Source organism: Tripterygium wilfordii, chromosome 21 (genome assembly GCF_013401445.1).
Source record: "Tripterygium wilfordii isolate XIE 37 chromosome 21, ASM1340144v1, whole genome shotgun sequence".
Classification (NCBI taxonomy): domain Eukaryota; kingdom Viridiplantae; phylum Streptophyta; class Magnoliopsida; order Celastrales; family Celastraceae; genus Tripterygium; species Tripterygium wilfordii.
In genome coordinates, this window is record NC_052252.1 from 5,879,716 (window position 1) to 5,901,589 (window position 21,874).

The 21,874-nt window shown below is 37.7% G+C and overlaps 5 protein-coding genes across 7 annotated transcripts; 2 read left to right on the plus strand and 3 right to left on the minus strand.

Annotated features, from left to right (window-relative positions):
- Positions 1–3,092: 3,092 nt before the first annotated feature.
- LOC119989690 (uncharacterized membrane protein At1g16860-like) lies at positions 3,093–6,988 on the plus strand. Of its 2 annotated transcripts, XM_038835354.1 has the most exons (4): positions 3,097–3,918; positions 5,044–5,199; positions 5,930–6,141; positions 6,328–6,988. In XM_038835354.1, the coding sequence occupies exons 1-4, from the start codon at positions 3,202–3,204 to the stop codon at positions 6,518–6,520; spliced, it is 1,278 nt and encodes a 425-aa protein (XP_038691282.1). In that variant the 5' UTR covers positions 3,097–3,201; the 3' UTR covers positions 6,521–6,988. The 2 variants fall into 2 exon arrangements, with proteins under 2 accessions (XP_038691283.1, XP_038691282.1); XM_038835355.1 differs by lacking the exon at positions 5,044–5,199 and having other exon boundaries at positions 3,093–3,918.
- Positions 6,989–7,199: 211 nt separating this feature from the next.
- LOC119989692 (tropinone reductase-like 3) lies at positions 7,200–9,848 on the minus strand. The gene is made up of 6 exons (XM_038835356.1): positions 9,646–9,848; positions 8,900–9,016; positions 8,310–8,444; positions 7,910–8,035; positions 7,561–7,662; positions 7,200–7,465 (listed from the first exon to the last, which is right to left on the minus strand). The coding sequence occupies exons 1-6, from the start codon at positions 9,784–9,786 to the stop codon at positions 7,316–7,318; spliced, it is 771 nt and encodes a 256-aa protein (XP_038691284.1). The 5' UTR covers positions 9,787–9,848; the 3' UTR covers positions 7,200–7,315.
- Positions 9,849–10,384: 536 nt separating this feature from the next.
- On the minus strand, positions 10,385–15,288 carry LOC119988270 (EH domain-containing protein 1-like). The gene is made up of 17 exons (XM_038833242.1): positions 15,144–15,288; positions 14,951–15,056; positions 14,780–14,859; positions 14,368–14,436; positions 14,221–14,278; positions 14,068–14,123; positions 13,938–13,977; positions 13,784–13,845; positions 13,242–13,355; positions 12,985–13,087; positions 12,832–12,881; positions 12,238–12,366; positions 11,894–12,145; positions 11,723–11,802; positions 11,163–11,289; positions 10,885–11,028; positions 10,385–10,796 (listed from the first exon to the last, which is right to left on the minus strand). The coding sequence occupies exons 2-17, from the start codon at positions 15,033–15,035 to the stop codon at positions 10,611–10,613; spliced, it is 1,635 nt and encodes a 544-aa protein (XP_038689170.1). The 5' UTR covers positions 15,036–15,056; positions 15,144–15,288; the 3' UTR covers positions 10,385–10,610.
- A 2,422-nt stretch (positions 15,289–17,710) lies between these two features.
- On the plus strand, positions 17,711–18,169 carry LOC119987787 (non-specific lipid-transfer protein-like). The gene is made up of 2 exons (XM_038832701.1): positions 17,711–18,042; positions 18,160–18,169. The coding sequence occupies exons 1-2, from the start codon at positions 17,711–17,713 to the stop codon at positions 18,167–18,169; spliced, it is 342 nt and encodes a 113-aa protein (XP_038688629.1).
- Positions 18,170–18,388: 219 nt separating this feature from the next.
- LOC119988234 lies at positions 18,389–20,941 on the minus strand. Of its 2 annotated transcripts, none has more exons than XM_038833200.1 (5): positions 20,314–20,941; positions 19,559–19,861; positions 19,176–19,479; positions 18,967–19,092; positions 18,389–18,695 (listed from the first exon to the last, which is right to left on the minus strand). In XM_038833200.1, exons 1-5 carry the CDS (start codon positions 20,716–20,718, stop codon positions 18,682–18,684), a joined length of 1,152 nt encoding a protein of 383 aa, XP_038689128.1. In that variant the 5' UTR covers positions 20,719–20,941; the 3' UTR covers positions 18,389–18,681. The 2 variants fall into 2 exon arrangements, with proteins under 2 accessions (XP_038689128.1, XP_038689127.1); XM_038833199.1 differs by having other exon boundaries at positions 19,559–20,008; positions 20,314–20,938.
- Positions 20,942–21,874: the final 933 nt, after the last annotated feature.

Below are 21,874 nucleotides of genomic sequence, written 5' to 3' on the forward strand. Positions count from 1 at the left end.
GGAATAAGCCATCAAGCCCAGCCAAAGACACAATGCAATGGACAAATAATGGAACATAACTGAACTTGTCAACTAATGCAATGCAGTAAAATAATGCAATAGCCTAACGATGGTGGCATAGCTGAACTGGTGGTGGGATAAGCAATCAAAGCGAAGTTAAAAAAACAATACAATGGACAAATAATGGAGCATAGTTCAACGAGGTGTTCATAAAGTAAAGAAACTCTTACATAGAAACAATGTAATGGACAAAAACCCATGTGAACTTATGGTATCTGATTGGGCATATTTGTTACATTGTTCCATCACATCATTGCATTGTTTTGTAGAAAAAAGTATATTGTCATTCCACCTATTGTTTGAACAAATTCCAACATGTGTCTTCTTCAGCCACTTTTCATGCTCCCTCCGTAAAAACAAATTCTTCAGTAGCGTTGCTATTGCCCCAAGATTTGATCTATACTGAAGCGGGTACTTTTTTTTGGACGCTGCCATACCAGTCACCAGTCAAGAATCCCTACCCAAAAATACAATGTATTGAACATATTATTAGTGGCATAGCTCAGTTGGGAATGAAATCAATCAAAATACCCAATCCAAAAATAGCACATGAAACCCATGGTCTTTTATCAGTCAAGAAACCCTACCCAAAAAACATAGTAATGGACCAAAATTGAGGTCATAGCTCAACTTGGTATGGAAGCAGTCAACAGAGAAATAATGGATTGGAAAAAACAATGCAATGATCATATGATTGGGGGCAATGCTAGACCTAGGTGTGGAATCAATCAAAATATCCAATCAAAGCAGTTGAGATAGATTGGGGCCAGAGATGAACTGGGTGAACTCATGGAAATAAACAATGCAATGCACAACAATTTGAGGAATAGCTGAAATTGGTCTTGAATCATTCAACAAACTCAACCAAAAATATAATTCAATGGACAATAATGGGGGTTTAGGTCAAATTGTTGTAGAATCAGGCAACAAAGTCCAATTGGGTGTCTAACTAGTAAGAAACCCATGGAAATAAACAATTAATTGCACAACAATTGGAGGCATAATTAAAACTTGTATTTATTCGGTCCTGTAGCACCAGAAACACAATGTGATGAACATATTATTGGTGGCATAGCTCATCTGGGTGTGGAGTCATTCAACGGAGAAACAATGCAATAGAAAACAATTTAATGGGCGGCACAATTGAGGTCTGCTTCAGCAAATCAGTCATCAAACCCAACTTTAAAAACAATGCAATGACATAGCTTTGGGGGCATAGCTCACCTGGGTGTGAATCACTCAAATATCCAAACAAAAACAATGCAGTTGATATACGTTGGGGTCAAAGATGAACTGGGTGTCTAACCAATCAGAAAAGTCATGGAAATAAACAATGCAATGCATAAATAATGAAAGAATAGCTGAAATTGGTCTTCAATCAATAAAGAAACCCCACATAAAATACAACGTAATAGGAAAATTTTGGAAGACCAGCAATTTGTAGTTGGAGGAATCAGTCAACCAATTACGAAAACAATATCAAAGACAAAAAATGGGTCTTCGACAAAGAAACAATTCAACAACAGCACATATACGCAGTCGTAGTAGTCAAAATCGCACATATACGAAGTCGGAGTTCTCCGAGAACACATTACCTGAAATTTTTTTGCTTCGTTACATTGATTTTCATCTGAAATATCAGTCCGTACGACGAAAACCAATCAAATACTTCCCCTCACCATTATTGACGTTGAAGAACTGTAGAAACTCATCCAAAATCCAAAAAACAGCACGTGAAACCCATGGAAATAAACAAAGTAATGCACCCATGGTCTTTTATCAGTTAAGAAACCTTACCAAAAAAACATAGCAATGGAAGATCTGTAGAAACTCGTCCAAAATCTTCACAGAATGCAATGGAAGAAAGAAAAGAAATGGGTCTTGGGGGTTATGTTTTCAATGTATGAAGTGGTGATTGTGAGCTTTAAATGCTCTCCGATTACCGAGCTTCCATTCAAATTAAATTTTTAAATTTGCCATGTTGGCATGCTGACTATGATGACACATCAACTTGGGCAAACTTGGGTCCATTTTAGTTGAGCCATTTAGCAGCTCCGCAAATTTAACTTTGAGTCTGTAGGCTAGTACTAGCTAGTGACTATTCAAATGAGTTAATACAAGGATATTTTCGTCCTTCTAAATTTTAATGCCTTCACCATGTCCGATCTCGTCGGTGGGCTGTATCCACAGGAAAATGGGCCCATTCTTATTTACGGATAATACTAGTACTGGGCCTAATCTAGGGTTTGGTGAGTAAGATTTTGACTATTTCGAGATAATTAGGAAAACAAAAACAATTTATGCAAATAAGGGGTGATGATCTGGGAAATAACGCCTCAATGGTTGACATGGACCGTAGATCTACCATTGGATTTGATACAGCCCAGAAGATTTTCTGGCAAAATAAAATCTGGTCTGCTGGAGCATCTACCCACACTTGGCAGGACCACCTCTAAGCATTGTCCGATTGTGGAATATATAATGGACGATTCTCTCTACATTTTTTATAACGAACATGACTTGCATTTCATTGCCTCATATGAGTAAAACACAGTTGCATAACAAAAAAGATTCTGCTTCTCACCTCCGTGTTTGGATGTTCTTATGGATAGATCACCCATGATTTAAAGGATACCACAAAAACCCTAATCCATATATAATTCACTTATTGGATATCACATAACCGAGTCCAAAGTATGGACAAGTATTAAGAGTTGAAACACATGTATCATTGGAGATGCTCTAAGCATGATTTCATTTTCAAACACTTGATAATCCCCTTAAAAAACAAAACCCTTTTGAGTCTTGGGGGTAGAATGAAAAATACCTTAAGTTAATTAGATTGAATCAAATCTCTCTCACTTCCTTCTACTTCTACTTCTCTCTTCCTTCTCCTCATCCCTCTAAAATTCTTAAGATTATAACAAACAAATACGAAAATAGGGATAAAAAGTTAAAAACTTGCCAAAAAGAATTGTGTCACTAACATTCACAAAGAGTTTAAAATGATATAATAAGCCCATTCTAAAGAAGAACACTAGAAGCGCGCACACACACTCACTCTCTCTCTCTCTCTCTCTCTGCCTGTCTGTCTGTTATCTTTGTTACTCTCACTAAACAGTACCTCTCAAACTTCCCGAAATGGGGACTAGGATCCCATCACACCAGCTAAGTAACGGCCTTTATGTCTCGGGCCGGCCAGACCAGCTCAAGGAGAGGCAGCCTACAATGGGTTCACGGGCAGTACCATACACCGGCGGTGACGTTAAGAAATCCGGTGAGCTAGGTAAAATGTTCGACATCCCCGTCGGTGAGAACCGCAATCCTCCACATTCGAAACCCTCTCGTCACTCCTCGTCCAGCAACAGTGGATCACTCCGATCCGGGCCCAGTTCTGGCCCAATTAAGAAGTCCTCTGGCCCCATGGCGGTTCCACTCCAGCCCACTGGTCTTATCACCTCCGGCCCTCTGGTTTCCTACCCATTGGGGTCTGGCCCACTCCGTCGCTCGGGGCAGCTCGACGGTTCCGGCTCTGTTTCCGGGTCTTCCAAGGTGGTTTATGGGTCGGCAGTGACGAGTCTGACGGAGGACGTGAAAGTGGGGTTTAGGGTTTCGAGGGCGGTGGTGTGGGTGGTGATAGTGGCGGTGGCTACGGCGCTCCTTGTCGGTGCGTTCTTGATGGTGGCGGTTAAAAAGGTCATAATCCTGGTGGCTGTGGGGGCTATTTTGGTGCCTATTTTTTTGGGGATCGTCTGGAACTGTGCATGGGGAATGCGAGGGTTGTTAGGGTTTGTTAAGAGATTCCCTGAGACGGAGCTTAGAGGCGCCATTGATGGACAGTTCGTGAAGGTCACTGGGGTAAGCCATTAAAGTGCTTTCCTTTTCCATTCATAGTTTATGTACTCTTAATTATGTATAATGAGCTTAATTTAGATATAATGATTGGTTCATGCTCATTGTTTGTTATTAATAATAAATGGTCAATATAAAAAAAGAGAGGACTTTGTTAATACCTTTGAAGGATGAGGTCTAGTTCTGGTATTTAGAACTTTTTGTGTGATTAAATATTCCAAGTTAAATGATTAGTGTTGTCAGCAATGGGAACAAGGACCTTTTATCGAGCTTAATCAAGGTTTCTTTGTTAAGCAATCAAAACTATCGAAAAGGGAAGCTGGAGATTGGATGTTGTGATTTGAATCTTTAGGGGACCAGAATTTGCTTCTTTCAAGGTTAAAGGATAAAATTCTATACAGGTTGTTTCCAAAGATGATGCTGGATTGATATTGAAGTAATTTGGATTTAGAGCCCTCAGCTTGACTTCTTTAGCTCTAGTTTTCTTTTGCCAGTCGTTATGGAGTATGGTTTATGATTTGAAATCATTAAATGATTCATGGAAATTGATATTTGTATTTCACACACCACCTCAAGTTAATTCACTTTGCAGTAGGAATATTTTAGATGAAAATATCGGCAATTTTGTTGTCCATACTGAATTGCCTCTTTGAATGTCTCTGAACAAACGATTCAATTGATGATCACATATGGCGCCTAACCCAGCTTTTAAAAGCTTGGCAGGAACTGAACAAGGAAGAATCAGAATTGTATTTTACGTTATTAGATGATGGTAGATGAAGTTCTCTGTTATTCGTGTAGTACATGCAATGAATGTGAAAACTTCACTTTTTTTTCATGTTGCTATAGCTTCTGTTCAATTAACTCAATTTGATTAGCTATTGGTGGGTGATTGACCTCTTTCAACACAAACTTGTGTTCTGTATTCGTGGGATGTGGATTTTACCAGTAGTTGACCAACTTGTCAGGAACTAAGCTTTTGTAACTCACTCGTTGAAGGCGCTATGGAAAAAAAGTTGGGCTTGAATCAATTTGGAAACAAATAAAATACCTAACAGGACTCCTGATTCTTTTATGTACTTTCTTTTGAGGAACCATATCATTTATGTATCTTGGAACTTCTTGTCACAGGTTGTCACCTGTGGCAGTATTCCTTTGGAATCGTCTTACCAGCAAGTTCCTAGGTGTGTATATGTTTCCACAGAGTTATATGAATATAAAGGATGGGGTGGAAAATCTGCGAATCCCAAGCACCGCTGCTTCTCGTGGGGGTCTAGACACTCGGAGGTTAGTCTGTTGAACTTCTCACATTGTCAATTCTAAATGGTAATTGGAAGCTTGGTAAATTGGAATCTAGTTTCAAGTTAATTAATTTGCATTTAGCATTATGATGATCAAGATGTCAAAGGAAGGAAAAAAAGAAATTTGGGTTCACTTTAGGTATTGAAGAACATTTAACATACATTGCATGGCGTACGTGAGGGTAATGCATGGTTTTAGGAAAGCTCAAGGCCCAAAACAACTCATATTAACACCATTGTTGAGGCCTCATTTTGCGTTGTTCCTGACTTAGAAATCATTTAGACTCGCGAACGTCTTTGCATTTATATGCCTTTCATCTTTCACCTTTTTAGCAAAATATGAACATTTGCATAATATTAAACTCTGGGCTGGCCATTGGCTTTCGTAGCTAGTACATTCACCTTGATCACGCTTTGGCACAGTGTCACATGGCATTTTTCAATTTTGTATGTTAAACCATTAATGTTAACCTGCGGAGCTCTTCCTGTTGTAAAAACGGCGTATCTTAAAATTTAAGGATAATGCAGTTTTTTTTTATTTTTTTTTCACTTTCCTTAGTTTGGCGAAGGTTGCAATATGGAATGTCACACTGGCTGTTGGTATTTGATTATCTATGGATAACATTAAATTATTCTTTCTGAGATGTCTTTGATAGGGAATTGACCAACTAGTTCTTTTTCATATTGACAGCTTATCTATTGCTTCTTTTGAACAGAAATATGTGGCTGATTTCTACATATCAGACTTTCAGTCTGGGTTAAGAGCATTAGTTAAAGCGGGCTATGGAGCTAAGGTTGCACCATTTATCAAACCAGCTACAGTAGTTGATGTAAGGAAGGAGAACAGAGATTTGTCCCCGGGCTTCTTACAGTGGTTAGCCAATCGCAGCCTCTCTAACGATGACCGAATGATGCGTCTGAAGGAAGGGTATGAAATTGAAAAAAATTGTCTCTGTTATTTGTCATCTTGGTTTCAATGTCGATTGTCTGCCGTTTTAAGTTCATATTCAGCAAAAGGGCATGGGAAATGATTGATTAGTTCCTTGATTTTTTTTTCCGTATTCATAATAAATGCCAACTTCAATGCTGGTAATTGTGCATTTCTTGTTATCAGATATATCAAGGAAGGAAGCACTGTGAGTGTGATGGGTGTTGTCCGTCGCCATGATAGTGTTCTAATGATTGTTCCACCACAAGAGCCTGTCTCAACTGGTTGTCAGTGGTTCCGAGGCCTCCTTCCAACCTACGTTGAAGGTCTTGTACTGATATGTGATGATAATCAGAATGCTGATGTTGTTCCTGTGTAGATATTACGTATCCATTTTAATTTGTTTCAAACTTGGTGCTACGAGTACATATGAAAAGGACGTAACTGATGGAAGCTTCGAACACCATCTGTTCTTGTAAGGGTTCTCAAGTCAAGTGTATGAAAACGGACGACGCAGAGCTGGAAGACCGAAGATCATGCAACAATCTATGATGGTGTTATGCGTTTGGGATTCCTACTAGAATCCACAAGGAGAAAGGGTAATCCCGCTCAAGGAGTTAGAATATGCTGTATTTTCATATAGTCGCCACTAGTTTTGGCTTTCATGTATATACTGCGAGGTTCGTATGGTTTGATTGTCTAAAGCTTCCTTGTAAGTAGTAAGGATCCCAAGTATGTTTATGTTGTGCAAGGCATATGTGTAGCTGGTGATGCTACTGTCATCTTTTCTCTTCACCAAACTATGGCTTGGATAGTATTCCAGTTATACCAACTATTGGATTCTGTATCTCAAACACAATAGCGGGGATAATTGGGATCCAGTGATCCACCACTACTCAGACGTTTATCATTTTCGTAGAGATTAACCATAAGATAACTTTTATCTTCAAAAGTTAAGAATGTCTTTGTATATGCAATTCAAGGAAATTGGTGTTCATAACCATTCGCAGTCTCACAACAGCGATATATGTTGCATCATCAATGTCAAGACACAGAAGAAAGTCAAGAAACAAACTTTGATATACTTAAATGGAGGAAAAGACAGGATAGGTGAACTGTATTATTATGCTGGTTCAAACAAGAGAAGATTTCTTAAATAAGCGCGAAGAAGTGACTAGAGTCTGGATGGGATCCCTCCAGCGACCACCAGTGTTTCTCCGGTTATGTAAGAAGCATCATCTGATGCCAAAAACGCAGTGGCAGAAGCCATGTCTTGTGTGGTACCGAGCCTATTAAGCAAGGTTTTCCCCTCGATTTCATTTCTCTGCAAGAGACAAATTTATATCCACTTATCCAGCCACAGGAAAGGTAATATTGGGGACATTATTGTCATAAGCAAGCTAGCAAATATGTACTCACCGCTGCTTCATCCTTTATAAGGAAATCAGCAAAATGAGTAGGTACAAAACCAGGAGCTAAACAGTTTACACGAGTATCAGGTGCCATCTCCGCTGCAAGTGCCTAAAGAATAATCAACACAAAAGAAAATTGATCTATCATCTTAAGAGAAAAGGCAATCAATCTATGAATTGTCATAGAAAACAAAAATATTAAGAAATCATTGGCACAGTATATACATATATGTCTAACTTAAGAATATTAGACAAACATCATACCGTATAAAGAAACAAAGAGAAAACAGCACGATTCTTATCTCTGATTTTTAAGTTCTAGAAAGAAGAAAGAGGGATAAAAATAGATGCCAGACCTTGGTAAGTCCTAGAAGGGTTGTCTTAGTCACCCCATACATAGTCAGGGTAGTCTGCGGTTGATAACCAGCAATGGAGGAAATAAGAACAACTGAGGAACCCTTCTGCAAGTGAGGAGCTGCATCCTGCAGAATGTGCAGATAATTTCAACAATTACAAGTAGCAAAAAACAACAAACAAAATTGAGGACTGTGATTGACAAACTACCCGACAATCAGGCTAATTTTGACATGGGTTATCTATCCTAATATCTGATGTGAATCATGTGATCCATCCATGCAAAGACATCTAGATAATTTGCTAACAATCTCATTGGCTTGGCATCCAGTAAAAGGCTAATAGCATGCCCGTTGCATAGTAATTTGCTCACTTTTGATTCCTAAATGTAAAATAAATTACCTGTAGAAGAAGGATAGAGGCTTTGACGTTAATTTCCCATAGCTTGTCAATGAGAGATTCTTTCATTTGCAAGATGGGATCAATGGTTGGATTGGCAGCAGCATTGGAAACAACCACATCTATTCTTCCATATTTCTGAGATCAAAGCAATTAACCACATATAACAGTCGGTTAAGACTGGAGTCTTACCTTCTACAACATCTTCACACCAAAAAAAGAACTGACAACTAAACCAAACACTAAAGCCAAAGAAACTAATAATTCACAGTAACCCCGGGGTAAGTGGAGAAAACCCCAGCCAAATGGTTGAATCCATAGAATATGTATGTCACATGCATCCACTTATTAGCTGAAAATCATATTAGAGTCTTCCCTCCAAAGAATGTGATTAGATACTATCTCGTACATTATCGAGGTCCCTTCACCAAGTAGTGACTAAACAAAACAGATCAAGCCAATTAGCCAAAACTTACTGGCCAACTAAGTCATAATGTAAGAAGATATAGATGCCTAAGACTTCTGATGTGAACACATATTCTCCCTAGATTTGGATACCCTAAAAGATTAAAAAGTAAGCCATTATTTCTCACCTGAACAGTCTTGTCAATAAGATTCTTCCTTTGTTGTGCATTTGATACGTGACAGACAATACCAAACACTTCAATACCCTGAGCCTTGAGCTTTTGAACTGCCTCATCTACATTTTCCTGGAACATTTTGATTAACCGCAAACAAATCAGCTTTAAATAAAAACAAAATATAGACATCCAAGCTACATAAAAGCAAAATAAAACATCCAATAAAGGTCAGAAGATGAAAGAGAAGTGGGAATATTATGGAGTTCTGTCTCCAAATTTTTTGATCCAAGAATACCAAACTTCCATTGAACTAGAATACAAGGCCAATGAAGTTCTCACATTAACTAGACAAAGGAGAAGGTATCCAAACTTGATAGCAAGCGAATTATCCAGACATGAAGATAAAATCAAAATTTCTCCACCCAACTGAGTCCAATTTAGCCAACTAGCTTCAACAAATCGAATTTCTTCTTATTCAGTGGAAATCGAAAAACCAAATTAATATAAATCGCAATCCCCAACCTTTCCACGAAGCTACACTTGATTAATTATTTAACAAATTTGATATCTTTCATCGTCCCATAATACCTAAAACCATATATGCAATCAAGAAACAAAGAACATAGAAAATCTGAAAAAAGTACCAGTATTGATCCATATCGATCAAATTTAAGTTGTTAGCGAAACAGAAGAAAGGAACCCAGATAATCAGGCCTTAATACTTGAACAGGGGAATCAATAAAAAAAGGACCCAATACCTGCTTACGCGAAGAAACAACAACAGAGGCACCTTCCAAACCGAGGCGTTGGGCGATGCCGAACCCAATTCCCTGAGTCGAAGCAGTCACGATAGCAACCTTGCCTTCAAATCTCCTCCCAATCTTACTCGTCTTCTCCATCTCTTTCTCCTTTCACTGCAAAATAAACAGAGTTACAGGGACTGATTTATCTATATATTTTGTAAAAAGACAAAAATATGTTGATTTATTTAAGCTTCCTGTTCTGTCTAACTGTCTTTCGATGATAAGACCGGCCATGCCACTAGTCGTTTCATTGGGATTCACGAACAAAATTGGTAAAATATGTGCAAGTAAGTGGTATATCCGAATATATTCGGAATAAAAAAATTTTGTGCTTCAATTCAGCTACTACAGCCATAATTAAGCATCAATTTTTTTTTTTTGGATAATTAAGCCCAATGTAGTTTTAATATTAGGTATATTTTGGTAAAAAAAACTCCATTTGAGCATTTAGTTCGTTGACGCCACCAAACTTGTCCGTTGAACAATCAAGTTAGACTTAAACTTGAGTCATCAAACAAGTACAGTACACTACCTCCTTAGTACAAGTTGAATTGGGCATTCGGCCTAGCACATGGCCACTGAGAGGATTAGACTGATTAGTTACCAGTTTACTTACCTTGTACCTTTCTTAATGATTGGCTATAGAGAAAAGGTCCAGCAGCCAATCATTAGGAAAGGAAAATTATTCAATATCTGGGAATAACAGCAGTAATCTGCGACTTCATTTCTAAAGAGGAACACGAGAGCAAAGGCTATTGCATATATATGGCCAACCACATTACCCAACCAAGTCGATTTAGGTACTAACAACATTGGATAATGTACATGTTGGAACACAAAAAAAAAAAAAATTGATTTGCAAAACAACAAATAGCAATAGTAAATAAAGCTCAAGATCTTAATATGATTTGTAGATCATTTTAATCATAAGGATTCCTGAAATTCTTCAAGAGCTCCGGGATGTCATAACCAAGCATGTCATCAACAGTTTGAATCATTTTAGGCTTCAACTTTTCAAATTTGTCTATGCTATAACCATTCAAAACCTCCTTGAAGTGCTCAATATTTGGGAAATCCCCAACTGGTAGATGGAACTCCCTTTGTACCTGTTACGCGTAAGTCATAGTTGTTAGCATGCATATGCTATTGCACAACGTAATAACAGCACAATGTAAGTTGTAGAAAGAGAAAAACCTTTGCGAATTCGTCTTGCAGATTGTCTATAAGGCGTTGCTGAGCCTTAGCTTTGCCCATTATTGCCGGCATCTCTTTCTTAAGATGGCTAATTATATAGGCATGCATCTTGGCAGCTCTAGCACGCTTTACAAATTCGTTGATCTGTAATACAGAGATATGTAGAAGACCCATTCACAAGCATGTAGAGGTAACATATAAAAACAAGCATGTCTGGCAAATGCACATGCTTGGATAAGTTACAAAACAATCATATTAGGTGTGGAGGGTGAACATACACGACGATCACAAGCTTTCTTTGGGATATCGACTAAGTCCATGAGGAGATCATATTGCTCCTTCTCAAAGAGTTCTCGGAACATAGGATTAACAGTTGCTTCATTGATAGGTTTATCATTGAACGAGCTGCGAAACCAAAAATAGGGACACTTAGAATGTAACAATTGATATTAGATATGCATGAAAGTGAAAAGTCGCAAATTTATAGCAAGCAAAAAAAGGTCAAGAATAGTGCTATCAAACATTAATCAGCAATTTCCATTGGAATTGGGTAGGTAATTAGAATTTAGAACCAAACACAGTAAACAGAAATTGAAAAATATTCCCAGTAATATCTCAATATGAAGTGTTGAATGGTCAAACCAAATATTGTGTGATAAACAAAAAACATTAACAGTGAAACAATAGAGCCTTTTTATCACTTACATTACAAGCATGATGCATCTCACTACACAAAAGTGAATACAAACTCTTAACATCACAGTGGCTTCCCACATGACAAGTTAATAACTTAAGTTTGTTAAAAGTTAAAACAAACATCTCAAAGCAGAGCACATACCCAATGTAAACACGCACAACCTCTGGAGTATTCAGAACTTTTCCAAGTGACCACATCAGCGCTCCATAAACTCTCATCAACTATAAAGTGATATTGGTTATTAAACAGGTTGGAATTGATGCATAATATTTTAGAATCAAGGACAAAGGGAAAAGAGCATAAAACTAATACCTGTTGCGTATCAACTTGGTCCGCTTTATTCAGAACAACGCGTATCTTGTCATCATTGCCACGCAAAGACGAAATCACACGCTTGAATTCATCACTGATATCAAGTTTATGAGGATCAAACAGGAGAAGAATTAGATCACATTTTGCTGCAAACCATGAGATAACCCCAGTAAAATCATAGCTCCTTTGTGTCCGTTGCTTTTCACCAGATAACACCCCAGGAGTGTCCACAAATGTAATTTGATCTAGCAACTGCAGAGCACATACATTGGCAATGCCAAAAATTGTATATATAAGTACATATACTAATTGAGAACAATCCAATTAAGGATGCGAAAGCCAACCGGATGTGGCATTTGAGAACACTCGAATTTCGACAAGAAAGCTCCACCAAATGTTGTCAAACCACTGAATGGCATATCAGCCTGAACAGCAATAGTATTCCCAGGTATACTCCTTTCATCAGCTCCAGACTGCAATCAAAAGGACAATGGGATGTGACCCATACCTAATAGAAAACTAAAAGGAAACATTTGGGCGGGGAACACAACAGAAATAAAATCTACTTCAATCCGGCAATAACAAATATGAGCCCTCTAAATGGACATATTCAGAATTTTGTCCAAAGAGGATCCTTGTTAGAACAATACAAAAAGATGAGGCAGATAGGCTCAAATATAAAGAAACAACTCAAACAATGATAATAAAAGAAAATTCATCAACGTGGAAGTTGAAACAATAACAAAACCTAGAAATTACAATCACAAACAAATTGGTCCGAAAAGGGACAACAAACGAGCTCATCATCAAAGATATAGAACCTGATACATTCTACACCTAAACAAAAACCTCTCTAAATTTAAAACTAAAATGGGTGTAAATCTCACAACTGAAATGACCGGAAAAAAAGAAGTTCGGTATAATTTAGATTCTTATACCATCACAACAACAAATCTGTCTGTTGTAGGTTCTGGTCCTATGTGAGCTCCTGCAGGAAAAGAAGACAATTATATATCAAGCAGCAATACCCTCGCCGTGCCTTAAAATTTCAAATCAAAAAGAGAGAGAGAAGATTAAAATAGTAAGCTAACCTGGGTAGTCACACTTAAGCAAATGTTTTATAAACGTTGTTTTTCCGGTAGAATACTGACCCAAAAGCATAACCATCGGTTTGGCATCGAAATCACTGTTAGTCTGCAAGGCAAAAGCCCAAACCAATTTCAAATTATCTACATAGAAAACACATCAAGCTAAGCCACAAGCCTATATTCTCCTAGAATAGACTGTTGCATTTAACCAATGAGAATGTATTACGCAGAAAATTTAAATCATTTGTTAGTCCACTCACCAGTAGAGGAGATACAAAATCATTAAAACGATAGGTAACTTCCAATGGCTTTAGCTTTTCGATGTACAATCTCTTCAAGCCATCGATTATGGAAGTCACTGCATTCAGAGATATCTGACAAGGAAAAAATATAGAAAAAGGACAAAAAGGAGAAGAGGACTCATCAGGCAACAAATTTTTCGAGAAAATTTAAAAAAAAAAAGAGCATACTCAGGAATGCAGAGTGTATATTATGTTTTCCATCAAATTAATTTCTTCCAAGAAACATACGTATTCATCAACTCCTACTTGGTACAAAGAAAGAGCACTAGGAAAGTAATAGTGCTACATTGCAAACCACCCGAGTGCATGAATGGAGCACAGTTAGTATAAAGTTACATTGAAAAGTATACCAAAATACCAAATGTATAACATTATAAGAAGACAAAAGTTAGCAAGTAAATAGACCAGATGCAATTGCTCTCAAGAGGGGAAACCAAAAAAATGAAGGAAAAGAGGAATAATGAGGACCATTCAGACACACATTGAGATAGAAAAATTACCCTCTTTGTAGTTTTGGAACTAAACCACTGAGCTTGTGGTGATGGTTTGAGAGGACTAGAACCTACATCATTCAAAAGGAGACTTATTTAACTGAACAGTAATTAAACAATGTAGCCTATACTTATAATGCTGAAATATAAGAAAATGTCTGACCATTAATTTCAGGCTCAACATATATTGCTGGCTTGTGTTTCTGGAAAAGAAGAAGGCAAGAAAACAATACATTTGAGTGATTCCTGTCAAATACTTCACTTTACAAAGGCAGGCAAGGAAGACTACTTACAGCAAGCGAGGCATCTAAACCTTCCATCGATGGAGGTTCAATGGTCCCCGTGAAATCTGTCACAACCAAAAAGGTAAATTGATTAGGTCAAACAAAATCATATACAAGAAATAGCAGTGAATAAAAGCAAAATATCTTTTTCCTTGTGCTTGCCTCCATTTTTAAGGACATCTGCAGTTAATTCTTTTCCGGCTTGTGCCAAAGAAATCAACTGCACATTAACAAAATTACGAATTTAAAGACAAAATCGCACGCGTTACTATTAATAAGATCCAGCGGAAAATGACTTGATATCACAACCTGCATTGCTGCAATGAACTCTGAAAATCCTAGAAATCCTTGTCGTTTAGAATCAGCAAGGGCCCAAACCTTTGGAAACAAATCAGAGGCAATATGATATGAAACTTAGTCAAGACGATAAAGTCTACTAACACTGAAGGGCACGCCAACAATATACTCAAAATACCACAAGCAACAGATAACAATTATGAAATCAACTCGAAGTCATCAAAACCACCACAAAATTCACATCAATGTCAGTCACAAATAACTCAAAACACTATATTCTAGTTTGTTTGAGTTACTATTAACCATCAACAGTATCATCTACATCGCAGAAAGCAACTGTAAAGACCAGAACTCTTCAAATGTCGTACGATCTATAGAAACAGATATGAAATCGGTGTTTTGAGTTTCTATAAGTATCGATTACCTGCTTCAATTCTTGCCGAGAAAGCTTCGACATAGCAAAGAAATTTGTGGCGTCGTTTCCAGTGATACGACCGTCTCCATCTACACAAATCAATCAATTCATGTTCAAATCAACAAAAAAACAAAAATAAATGTTCAGAGACAAGTATTTAAGCGAGAGAGAGATGGAAACCTGAATCGGCTACACTGAACCATTGCTGGTAGATCTGTTGGTGCTCCTTTGAGCACGAATTCAAGGGACCTGAAGCGATCTCCATTTTTCTAACAGTAACCGATCTCTACTCTCGATTAGGGAATGAAGTTAATGCTTGAGAGACTTCGGATGTTGAAATTTGAAAATTTAAAGGAAAGAGGGCAGGGCGTACCTGAAAAGCGATAATGAGAAATTTGAAATCTAAAAGAGCGTTTATCGCTTTTTTAATTTTAATCTTCTGTTGGCGCTGTGCTTCCACTTTCAAGCCTTCAATCAAGGCGACAGGTGGTCGCCGTAATACGACGTCGCTTTAGCCTCAAGGATTACTTTGATTGTCGCGGGCGCGGGCCGGCCGGCCGGGGGCTTTAATATGATTGTGATTGGTTAACGTGTAGTTTCAATTAATTAACTGAATTAATGTCAATTTTAATATCCACCTCTAAAATTACAAAACTATGCTTATCCCTAATTTGATTATGTGAATACTTTTTTTTTATTTTTCATAATTTTTAAATTAAAAAATAATAAAAATTGTAAGTTTATCTATCTTCCGTTCCATCTAAAAAAACCTAAATTTTAATTCAAGTCGCTGTCTAAAACGATTCCACGGTCAAGGTACTCACACACCACTGTCACCACCACTTCACCATCGCTCTGCCACTCCTATTCCATTCAATGGACAACCAGCTCTTGTCAATGGCATCATCTGATCCTCAAGTGCCTCTGGAACCACGGACCCAAGGCCCCAAAATTCTTCAAACTTCTCCACCATCCTAAGACAAAAAAAAAACAACAAATCAACGATTAAAATTGTGACACTTTTAAATTTTAGTAATGAATTTGGGTTGTGGGTACCTAAATGGGTCAGAACCGAGTCCGTGATTTTCAACGACTGTTTAGACCGCCCTATCGATGAGTTTAGAAGCCCTCTAGCCTGTCGACCTACTTCTAGTGTCAGTTGTCACCGGCAGTCGGATTGAGGAAATTTTCATTTAGAAAGTCCACGACTTCCAAGTAATTTTCAGCTAAATTGATGGTTGTTGGCAGTCTAGGATGGTCGGGTTTTGCTTGTAGAGGTTGGGAAAAGTGTCTTGAATGGTCGGTCATCCGAAATCATTGTCAGACGATAATTTTGGCTATCGAGATGGTGGCAACCGTGTAAGGAGAATAATTGGAATTTGGGTGTTTTAATTTTTTTTGCGTTTGCTTTTTCTATGTGTCATTATATATACTTTTGAAAAAAAACAAAAATACCAAAGTCACCATTTTGTCATGACATATCAACTAAAAATATAAATATTGACTTTTTATGTCACATCGACGAGTTGACTATCATAAGAGGGCTAAAATCTACCCGAGTGAGTGATTATGTTGGAAGGATTTCAATATTGAATTACTATATTGGAATGTTTGAACTATGAATGACCGAATTGGATTGTGACAACTCTTTTAGTTATTAAAAGTTGCATTAAACCTAAAGGTGATTTCTTAGTTAAAGTTGCATATCATATGCTTGATGAAAATGGTGTTGTCCTTGCTTATTATAGTCCCCTACCCCAGAAGGAGTGGGAGAAGATGTTCACGCCTACCTTCAATTGATCGTATGGAAATGGGTGTGGGATATATTTCTTCCAACTAGAGAAAGTTTGGCTTCCATAATCTCTCTTTTTGGACCAGCAAATCTTGTCCTATTTGTAAGGTGTCTAGTGAAAGTTCAATTCATATTATGTTAAGGTGCTTGATTCCTCGTCAAGTTTTGGAATTTATCTCCATGGCATCTCAATTGTGCTTATTTCTTTGTTTGGCTCCTTAAGGTGTGGATTGAGGCTATCATTCAACCATCTATTTTAGGAATTTATTAAGTAATATCATGGTGTGAATTGATAATTTTATTTTATTACTTAATATTATGGAAAGTTAATTTGTTTTAATGATAACTAGGGGTGGCAAAAAATCGATCCCAAGTTGGACGACATTACATGTTTATGAAACATGTACATGCCCGGACCCTAATCCGGATCGGATTTCAGACGTACTAATTAATTGACCAAATTTAGATTAGTTTAAATCCAGACAAGTAAACCGGAGAATAAATTAATCCCGGTTAGGATCCGAACAAGTAAACCGTTGTGTTTAGACCCGAACCCGGTTTTAAACCGGGCAGTATAATTTTTTGGACCCAAATTTCGGACATATAACTTATGTCCAAACTTAATTTAATTTTGGTCGGACAAATTTGATCATTCGGACTGGATAGAGTTTTGCCACCCCTAATGATATTTCACAAATTTGTAGAATATAAATGTAGTGTTATCATTTGAAATTATAACAAATTAATATACAATGGAATGCAAAGGATGAGTAATCAATATGAGGGATAAAATCAATTCTAATATGTTAGGGGATCACCAAAAAATGAAAAAGAATGATTGATTGTAAATTCCATCCCATATATATAATCTACCTTCCAATCAAAATCCCACATATTAAAATGCATATCCTTACACATGCAAAGTAAAGTAAATACACCCTTTAAACCATATAAATATATATTCAATTCTAAATCAAAAATATCCTAAATGAAATAAGGAAATAAATAGCTCTATTAATTGCTAATGCCAATTAGCAAACACTATAAATAGAGTACACACACATGCTACATTCCTCACATTAGCAACAAATCTTGATAGGCATAGCCCAAAACTTTTGTAGGAGTTTGTGAGAATGCCAAACCAAACCATGGCTCGATCAATCTGCATTGTTTGTTTAGTGATTTTTGGCGTTAGTGCGAACTCGGTGCAAGCTATTGATTGCACCCAATCTCTACTTAGTCTGTTGCCTTGCCTACCTTTTTTCACTACTCCCATCCCAACGCCCAGTGTTCAGTGTTGCGTAGCGGTAGCAAGTTTGAACTCAGAGGCTAACACTAAAGAGATACGTCAAGAGCTCTGTAATTGTTTCAAAAGTGCTTTTACGAGTTATGGTGTGTTGCCTGAGAAAGCTAAACAAGTCCCACAGTTATGTAATGTCCCCGTTCCTGTGCCAATCGATCCAAACATTGATTGCAGCACGTAAGCTCTCCCCTTCTCCTCCTCCTTTTATTTATATTTTTGTGTGTATTTTCATATTTTGTGTATATGTTGATCAAATGTGACTAACAATAATTATTTTTTCACTATCATATGCAGGATTAACTGAATACTTCAGTTTCAAATGGGATTAGTTTATGAGGAATGAAGTTTTTTGCTTTATAGAATAAACTTGGGTTTATAAAGAATAAATGAATAAAAGTCTCCATTTTTGCTCTTCAAGTTATTTGGTTATTCGTTACTTGTTCTGCCCCAACACTCACCGCTCAATGTTGTGTAGCAGTAGAGCGCTTGAAATCACAAGCTACTACCAAAGAAGCTTTGCAACTATCTGAAAAATGCTTTTAAGGACTAATAAATGAAAAAGAAAAATGTTATAAGATTCATTTCTTCACACGAAGCAGAATAAATCACAAAACCAAGCTTGTTTACAGAATGATGCAACTGAAATAAGTGCAGAATATGACAGGGTGTAGTCACACACCCATCGATTTTCGAAAGCGTAGCATCCTAGCTCAATCGTTGGGAGTAAACTTTCTTCCTTTATGCCCATCTTCCCTTGCTTCAGATAATGGTGGTGAACTAGGATTGAGTTCGATTAATACTCAAATCTCAGCACTTTCAGGTCCAACTCACTGTCAATAGAACATAGTGGGTATAAGAAAGAAACAAGAAAAGGGAAGGAACATAATTTGGATAAACACACAAAATGTCTCATCTATCAGCTCATAGTACCGGCCATCTGACTCAGATACTGCTCTAAAGTACCTATTCCTTCATGGCATCTATGGTCAGTTGATTCAAAGCCCTATGGATGTGAACTAATCATGCATGATTCCTTTCGACCATGAATTCGACGGCTCAAAATTTATCCTCTTAATGCAGCAAAGAAAGGTAAGGCAATACCTATTGTCTTATTGAGTAGCCAGAGTAGAAGAGCTAGTTCAACTCCAAATACAGCATGGAGCCCGGTTCTGTCCAGCATGAATCCAAACACTGTAATCCCAGCTCTGTTGTTTTCAAGATACATAACTGCAGCAATTTACAAATAGATAATGATTACTACCATATCCAAAAATGTATGCAAATAGCAAAGGTTATCTCCCCCTACTAACCTAAAGCATGCCTCTTCTGGAACGAGATTGTATGTGCAAAAACTGGTACCAACTTGGAATTGTCCGAATCATCATCTGCATCATCTTCCTCGTCATCTAATTCACAATCAATGTTGACAGGATACACTTGGCCTGAAGTAATTTGAGTTGTTGGAGTCTCCCCATCTGGCTCATCGAACGAATTGATTGTTGCACATACATGCCATGTTGCAGCTAGGCTTGTAATGGACTGTGCTTTGTGTGAGATCTTTGTCGAGCTTCGCAGGCATATGAAGAGGCCTAAGACAAGACTAATGGAGCACAACTGCACCATCAAAAGATATTAAGGACTAACCTACACTAAAATGACTAGGTGATTTAAAGGATTAGGATGAGAGGATTACTGCAAGTTCTCCAGCCTCAAATATGTTGTTGTTAGCACTAGACCGAATTGTGATGAGCAGGCACATCAACTGGCTAGCAGTAACAAAAATCAAAGACGACAAAATGAATTTCCGAAACCGATGACTTATAACCTTGAGGCTTCTTCTGATCATGAGATGTTGTTGTAAGATGGAACACACTTCGGTTTCTTGCTGGAAGACTTGAGCAAAGTCTTCAAGCTTAAGAATTTGCAGGTGGCAAATCAGCTGGTACAGAATGCAAACAAGGATATAGATCGATGTCCGATACAGCCACGACGCCAGCTGCATTATGCAGATGATGGCGTCACTAACAAACATGTTTCCATAGTAGGGTATTTCATAGGCTCCTGTTGCATACCACCATATTCTGTACACAGACTCAACAGCAAAGCAGGGGAGGACAAATATGCAAAGAAGCTTCATTGATCTCTGCAAATATCATAAATTTTACACTCTTACTTGATCTTAATCGAAATTCACTAATTAAACTGATCGATTAATTAATTTCATTCCCTAATCATTGATTTATGAGTGAATTTGTGGAAAGAAAAACTCTAAGAGGGGATCGTACCATTAATTATTTCCTCACCAACTTGAATAAATGAACAATCTTTTGCATCAATTTCCTCATGAATTGAACCATATCACATCCAATTGAAAGAATAAAAAATACCAAAAAGATTCAAGCTCGAAAATGCAAAATCCATGAAAGAATCAGAGAAGATCAAGCTCACCTGCAGATGCCGCTGATATCCTTCTCGAACCCTGTCACTCTCATCGGACAATTTATCCAAGAAGAGGAACCTCCTGACTCCAAACTTTCGAGCCCAGGCAGATAAACAGAGAAACGAAACGATTGCAAGCGAAGAGAGCGATAATTGCACAACTGCATCGTACGGGCGTTGGTGCTCCGAATCGCAAGTCGAACACAAGAAAACAAAGTGGGAAACCAGAGGAACACCTATGCCCAGAACAAAGAAGACAGACCATGAAAGGCCAGATTTCCAGAGACTGGAATGATCGAGACAAACCCAGCTGAGGAGTGATCGAAAGCTCTTAGATTCGATTCCATCACGGTTTAAAGTCAAGCCATCACCCATGTCTGCCTTGTAATTAGAAAGCTGTTCTTCATCTTCCATAGTTTTGGAAACTTTGTATTAGTCAGAATCTGAGTATCAGAGGATGAATACATAAAATAATTGAGAGTCTCAATTTGAGGGAAAACAGCGAGAAAGTAGTTGTTTCGACCTTTGATTTCCGCCCAGGACCAGGATTATATCATGTCGTCTTCATTACTATCTTTTTTTTTCCCCTCAAATGTTACTATTTCCTTCACTCTACCGTACTTTTTCATAATGTTTAAAAAAACATAATTCGGGTAATGAATACGACTGATATAACTGGATTTGTGGAGTTCCCTGCTCCTTTAGACAATCCAAGAGGGCAAATTCCAATCCGCCACGTTTTAAGGTGATGCAAAAGTTTAATATGAATTTTGTTTTGGTTAGACTCTCGACAGACTAGACTCCATTGTTCTTGTGATGTGGACTTACGTATAAATATGATATACGTATAATTATGAGTCGTAGTTCAATTTGTAAGTTATTTAAAAAAACTATTGACGAGAGAAATTACAAAACAAAGTACACCTAACCCCAGGCCAGAAGAAATGAAGAATGAAGAAGTTTTTGCCAGCTTTCCATGATGATGAAAGCCATGCTATTTCTTTTGGACGAATAATGAAAGCCATGCTATGATTTCATATGAAACAATGACTTTGAACAAGTGGCTTGGCATGTGTTCTTTGTATGGGCCAAAATCCACACCAAAGTCCAACAGATCCATGAACTGGGCGACCAACCTTTCAAAACGGGTTTAGGGCCCGCGATAAGCCTACGGATTCTACCTGGCCAACTGCCTACTCAACTCAGGCTCACGTCCTATACAATCAAATTGCAGGCCCATGACCACCTCGAAAGCCCAACAGACCACGACATGGACGAGTGTCGGTCCGACACAAGCCCATGGCTTAGGAAGCTCTCTTACCCCATAGTCTTACCTTGCACCTGACAGACATATGGCCCATGGTCTCATCCAGTAAACATTGACCCAAAACCTCATCCAATTCTACGCCCACATGTCATCGGTAGGACACATGAGTAAGAGATTTATTTATAAATATAAAGATCTCGCCACCTTAAAAGGGATCCATTCTGAATGTATCAATCTCTCTATCTCCTAAACGATGTGTTTTCTCTTACTAAAATCTCTCAGTCATCTCACTCATTTGATCGT

What these genes read in the sequence shown, in the direction of transcription:
- LOC119989690 (XM_038835354.1), top strand. Translation starts at nt 3,202, where the DNA reads ATGGGGACTAGGATCCCATCACACCAGCTAAGTAACGGCCTTTATGTC. An exon ending in AGTTCGTGAAGGTCACTGGG is followed by an intron (nt 3,919 to 5,043) that starts GTAAGCCATTAA and finishes TTCTTGTCACAG; the next exon opens with GTTGTCACCTGTGGCAGTAT. An exon ending in ATGATGCGTCTGAAGGAAGG is followed by an intron (nt 6,142 to 6,327) that starts GTATGAAATTGA and finishes TCTTGTTATCAG; the next exon opens with ATATATCAAGGAAGGAAGCA.
- LOC119989692 (XM_038835356.1), bottom strand. Translation starts at nt 9,786, where the DNA reads ATGGAGAAGACGAGTAAGATTGGGAGGAGATTTGAAGGCAAGGTTGCT. An exon ending in TTATTGACAAGACTGTTCAG is followed by an intron (nt 8,445 to 8,899) that starts GTGAGAAATAAT and finishes CTTTGATCTCAG; the next exon opens with AAATATGGAAGAATAGATGT. An exon ending in TTATAAAGGATGAAGCAGCG is followed by an intron (nt 7,466 to 7,560) that starts GTGAGTACATAT and finishes TGTCTCTTGCAG; the next exon opens with AGAAATGAAATCGAGGGGAA.
- LOC119988270 (XM_038833242.1), bottom strand. Translation starts at nt 15,035, where the DNA reads ATGGAGATCGCTTCAGGTCCCTTGAATTCGTGCTCAAAGGAGCACCAA. An exon ending in GTTTAGATGCCTCGCTTGCT is followed by an intron (nt 13,978 to 14,067) that starts GTAAGTAGTCTT and finishes CTTCTTTTCCAG; the next exon opens with AAACACAAGCCAGCAATATA. An exon ending in GTTCCAAAACTACAAAGAGG is followed by an intron (nt 13,356 to 13,783) that starts GTAATTTTTCTA and finishes TTTCCTTGTCAG; the next exon opens with ATATCTCTGAATGCAGTGAC.
- LOC119987787 (XM_038832701.1), top strand. Translation starts at nt 17,711, where the DNA reads ATGGCTCGATCAATCTGCATTGTTTGTTTAGTGATTTTTGGCGTTAGT.
- LOC119988234 (XM_038833199.1), bottom strand. Translation starts at nt 20,718, where the DNA reads ATGGAAGATGAAGAACAGCTTTCTAATTACAAGGCAGACATGGGTGAT. An exon ending in TTGAGGCTGGAGAACTTGCA is followed by an intron (nt 19,480 to 19,558) that starts GTAATCCTCTCA and finishes TTGATGGTGCAG; the next exon opens with TTGTGCTCCATTAGTCTTGT. An exon ending in CCAGAAGAGGCATGCTTTAG is followed by an intron (nt 19,093 to 19,175) that starts GTTAGTAGGGGG and finishes AAATTGCTGCAG; the next exon opens with TTATGTATCTTGAAAACAAC.